The 3,383-nt window shown below is 29.5% G+C and overlaps 1 protein-coding gene across 1 annotated transcript; it reads left to right on the top strand.

The window, feature by feature from the left end:
• The first annotated feature begins 353 nt into the window (after positions 1 to 353).
• Positions 354 to 3,053, top strand: LOC129609238 (general transcription factor II-I repeat domain-containing protein 2-like). The gene is made up of 4 exons (XM_055521171.1): positions 354 to 916; positions 973 to 1,475; positions 1,518 to 1,682; positions 2,959 to 3,053. Exons 1-4 carry the CDS (start codon positions 354 to 356, stop codon positions 3,051 to 3,053), a joined length of 1,326 nt encoding a protein of 441 aa, XP_055377146.1.
• The last annotated feature ends 330 nt before the right edge of the window (positions 3,054 to 3,383 follow it).

Raw genomic sequence — 3,383 nt, 5'->3', positions numbered from 1 at the left:
AATTTTTAAAATATTAATTAAAACGTTTTATTATTTTGTTTTAGCGATTACTAATTTTTTTTCAGACCTTTGTATTCAATATGTCTTCATCAAAACCAAGTGGCAGTAAAACTAAACGAAAAATTGCTGACGAACATAGGAATTTTCAAGAAAAGTGGGAATTAGAGTATTTTTGCTCTGAAGTAAAAGATAAAATCATCTGCTTGATATGTAATAATGCTATTAGTGTACCAAAATTATATAACATTAAACGTCATTATGAACAACATAAATCAAAATATGATACCTACGAAGGTTTAATGAGACAAGAAAAGTTAAAAGAGTTCAAGTTGGGAATGAAAAAACAATAGTTTATGTTTACTAAAGTATCACAAGAGAGTGAAGCGGCGGTGCATGCAAGCTACGTTTTATCGGAGATGATAGCTAAACACTCAAAACCTTTTACTGAAGGTGATTTCATCAAGGAATGTTTAATTAAAGCTGCAGAAATTGTTTGTCCTGGAAGTGTGAAGACGTTTCAAGCAATATCTTTGTCTCGAAATACCGTTGTGGAAAGAGTTACTGATATGGCCAGAAATTTAAATGATCAGATAAAAGAAAAATCATCTTGTTTCAAAGCATTTTCCATTGCCTGTGATGAGAGTACGGACATTGGGGGCGTAGCTCAGTTAGCTGTTTTTTTTCGAGCTTGCGACACGGATTTCAACATTTTTGAGGAATTATTGGAACTAGTACCGATGCATGGCACTACTACAGGAGAAGATATATTTAATTGCGTTTATGATCTTCTGCAAAAATACAATTTACCTCAATCAAAATTGACTTCTGTAGCAACAGATGGAGCTCCTTCAATGACTGGAAAAACCAACGGTTTCATACGCATTGCATTATACATCAGGAAGTATTATGTACGAAGGTAATAAAAATGGAAAATGTGTTGACACCTATAAAAAAATTCATCAATTTCATAAGATCTCGAGGTTTAAATCAGCGACAGTTCTCTCTGTTCTTAACTGAATTAGAAAGCGAATATTCAGGTTTATCATACTATACCGAGGTACGTCGGCTATCATGCTCCAAGGTTCTCAAACAATTTTGGGACTTGAAAGAAGAAATATGTCAGTTTTTAATAACCAAGAATGAAGACATCACTTTGTTTTCTGATCAAGTATGGTTGCAAGATTTTTCCTTCATGGTTGACATAACAAAACACTTGTCGGATTTAAATTTGAAACTGCAAGGAAAGGATCAGATCATTACTAACATGTGTGACCAAGTTAATGCATTCAAATGTAAGCTAGTTCTTTGGGAAAAGCAGTTGAAAAACGAAGATTTAATGCACTTTCCGACATGCAACATGTACAAATCAAGTTTAGGTGAAACTGCATCGTATCAAAAATATGCGGAAAAAATTTTAAGTCTTAGAAATGAATTGTTTCTTGTTTCAAGGTTTTCTGATTTCAAATCTTTGGAAGGCAAGTTTACTTTATTTTCTTCGATTTTCTTGATAAATATAGAATCAGTACCTAATCACATGCAAATGGAGGTAATAGATATCCAGTGCGATTCAGATTTAAAGGCAAAATTCATTGAAGTTGGCGTTTCTGAATTTTACAAATATTTGCCAGCCAGATTTGAAAACACTCGAAAATTAGCATATGAAATTATGTCCATGTTTGGAAGTACTTATCGGTGCGAGCAGTTATTTTCACTTATGAAAGGAAATAAGTCTCCAATCAGATCGAGAATTACTGACGTTCACCTTGGGTCAGTTTTAAAATTAATCACTGCGAACAAGATTTCCCCCGAAGTAGGAAAGATGGTAGCAGAAAAGAGATGCCAAATATCAGGGAGAAAATATTAACTTTACTTTCTTTTTTCTTATTAGTAATTTTTAAAATAAACCTACATAAATGTTACTATAAAAATTTAATTACTTGTTTTCTTTTTTTGCGGCCCACATAATCTTATTACTTTTTTATTTGGCCCGTGTTAGGATTTGAGTTTGACATGCTTGATCTGGAGTATGTAGATATGAAATTTTTAGTTCCAGGACATACTCATTTAGAATGCGACGCTGATCATTCCCGAATAGAGAGAGCCAAGAAGTCCTCTGATGTAAAAATTTTTGTTCCCAGGGATTGGTTTAACTTTGTGCGAACGGTACGAGTAAGAACCCCATAAATGTATCTGTGATGTCAACGGGTGATTTAAAAGAATTTTCATGTTTGTATAAGAATTTTTAGAATATATATTAATATACTTTAAATATAATTTAGATGAAAAGTCGGTATTTAAAGAAATGAATTTCTCCAAAAAAACAAGGCATTCAATATAGCTTCTTTCGAAATTCCGAATACATACAATACAACAAATTTTATAAATCCGCAAAAAAAGAAGGACATGTTGTCAGTTTTGCACTTAATAGATTCAGATTGCCACAATTTTTACCAAAACCTTCCTATTAAAAGTGAAGCCCCTTTAAATTATATGTCCGAAGAAGAAGAGGAAATTAATTAAAATAAACTGAATGAAATTTATGTACAAGTAAATTAATAAAATAGAAATTTTGAAAGCAAACATTTAAAAGTCTTACATATTTACATATTATCATGTTTGGCAAATTAGTAATAGTCAATTTAACGTTTTTCGTAAATTGCCAAAACATGATAGTATTCTTACATAAATATTGCTGATGGGCAAATAACATAATATAGATGATAACAATTAATGTAAAAACTTTCCCAAAATATTTAGGAATGTTGTCAATCTTGAAAAAATAAATAAAAGAATGTAACTTAGGAAATTTTTATGAAGGTCATTTTGTAAAAATAATATTGTTAATCTTGTTAATCAAACAGTAGAAATTATTTTAAATTTTTCCATTTGTTTAAACTCAAAAGTAATAATCGATAATTATAAGTAAATATATTGTAAAGAATATTATAAATACAACAGATTGTACAAAATTAAAGAGGAATTACAGTTTAACCTTTGATAGTGAAAGAAGTGTTAAATCGATTGCTGCTGCCAATTATTCGGTTTTGTTGTAAATTTAATTCTAACTTAATTGTAAAATTTGTTAATTTAAAATAAAGAAGAAAAATGAAATTTAATTTTTTATAATCTTATTATAAACGAAAACATAATTGGCGCAGTCGGTAGGATTCCTTATCGTTATAGGTAATCCACTGATACGAATCAAAAAAGTTCAAATTGTTAATCGGTAGAAAATTTAAAACTTTAAACTTTAATATAAAATTAAAATTATACAATAAATATAAAGTGAAAAAGAAAAAAAATTAATACCGAAGTAAAATAAATTTATTTTCATCAGGACACAAAGTTTTAAAATAAAAACGTAGACACAAAGAGAAAATAAA

This window comes from Condylostylus longicornis, unplaced genomic scaffold (genome assembly GCF_029603195.1).
Source record: "Condylostylus longicornis isolate FDR11 unplaced genomic scaffold, ASM2960319v2 ptg000038l, whole genome shotgun sequence".
NCBI classification, from domain to species: domain Eukaryota; kingdom Metazoa; phylum Arthropoda; class Insecta; order Diptera; family Dolichopodidae; genus Condylostylus; species Condylostylus longicornis.
The sequence above is the reverse complement of the archived record's forward strand: the minus strand, read 5'-3'. Positions and strand labels throughout refer to the sequence as shown.

What these genes read in the sequence shown, in the direction of transcription:
- LOC129609238 (XM_055521171.1), top strand. Translation starts at nt 354, where the DNA reads ATGTTTACTAAAGTATCACAAGAGAGTGAAGCGGCGGTGCATGCAAGC. An exon ending in AGGAAGTATTATGTACGAAG is followed by an intron (nt 917 to 972) that starts GTAATAAAAATG and finishes CAATTTCATAAG; the next exon opens with ATCTCGAGGTTTAAATCAGC. An exon ending in TGATTTCAAATCTTTGGAAG is followed by an intron (nt 1,476 to 1,517) that starts GCAAGTTTACTT and finishes TGATAAATATAG; the next exon opens with AATCAGTACCTAATCACATG.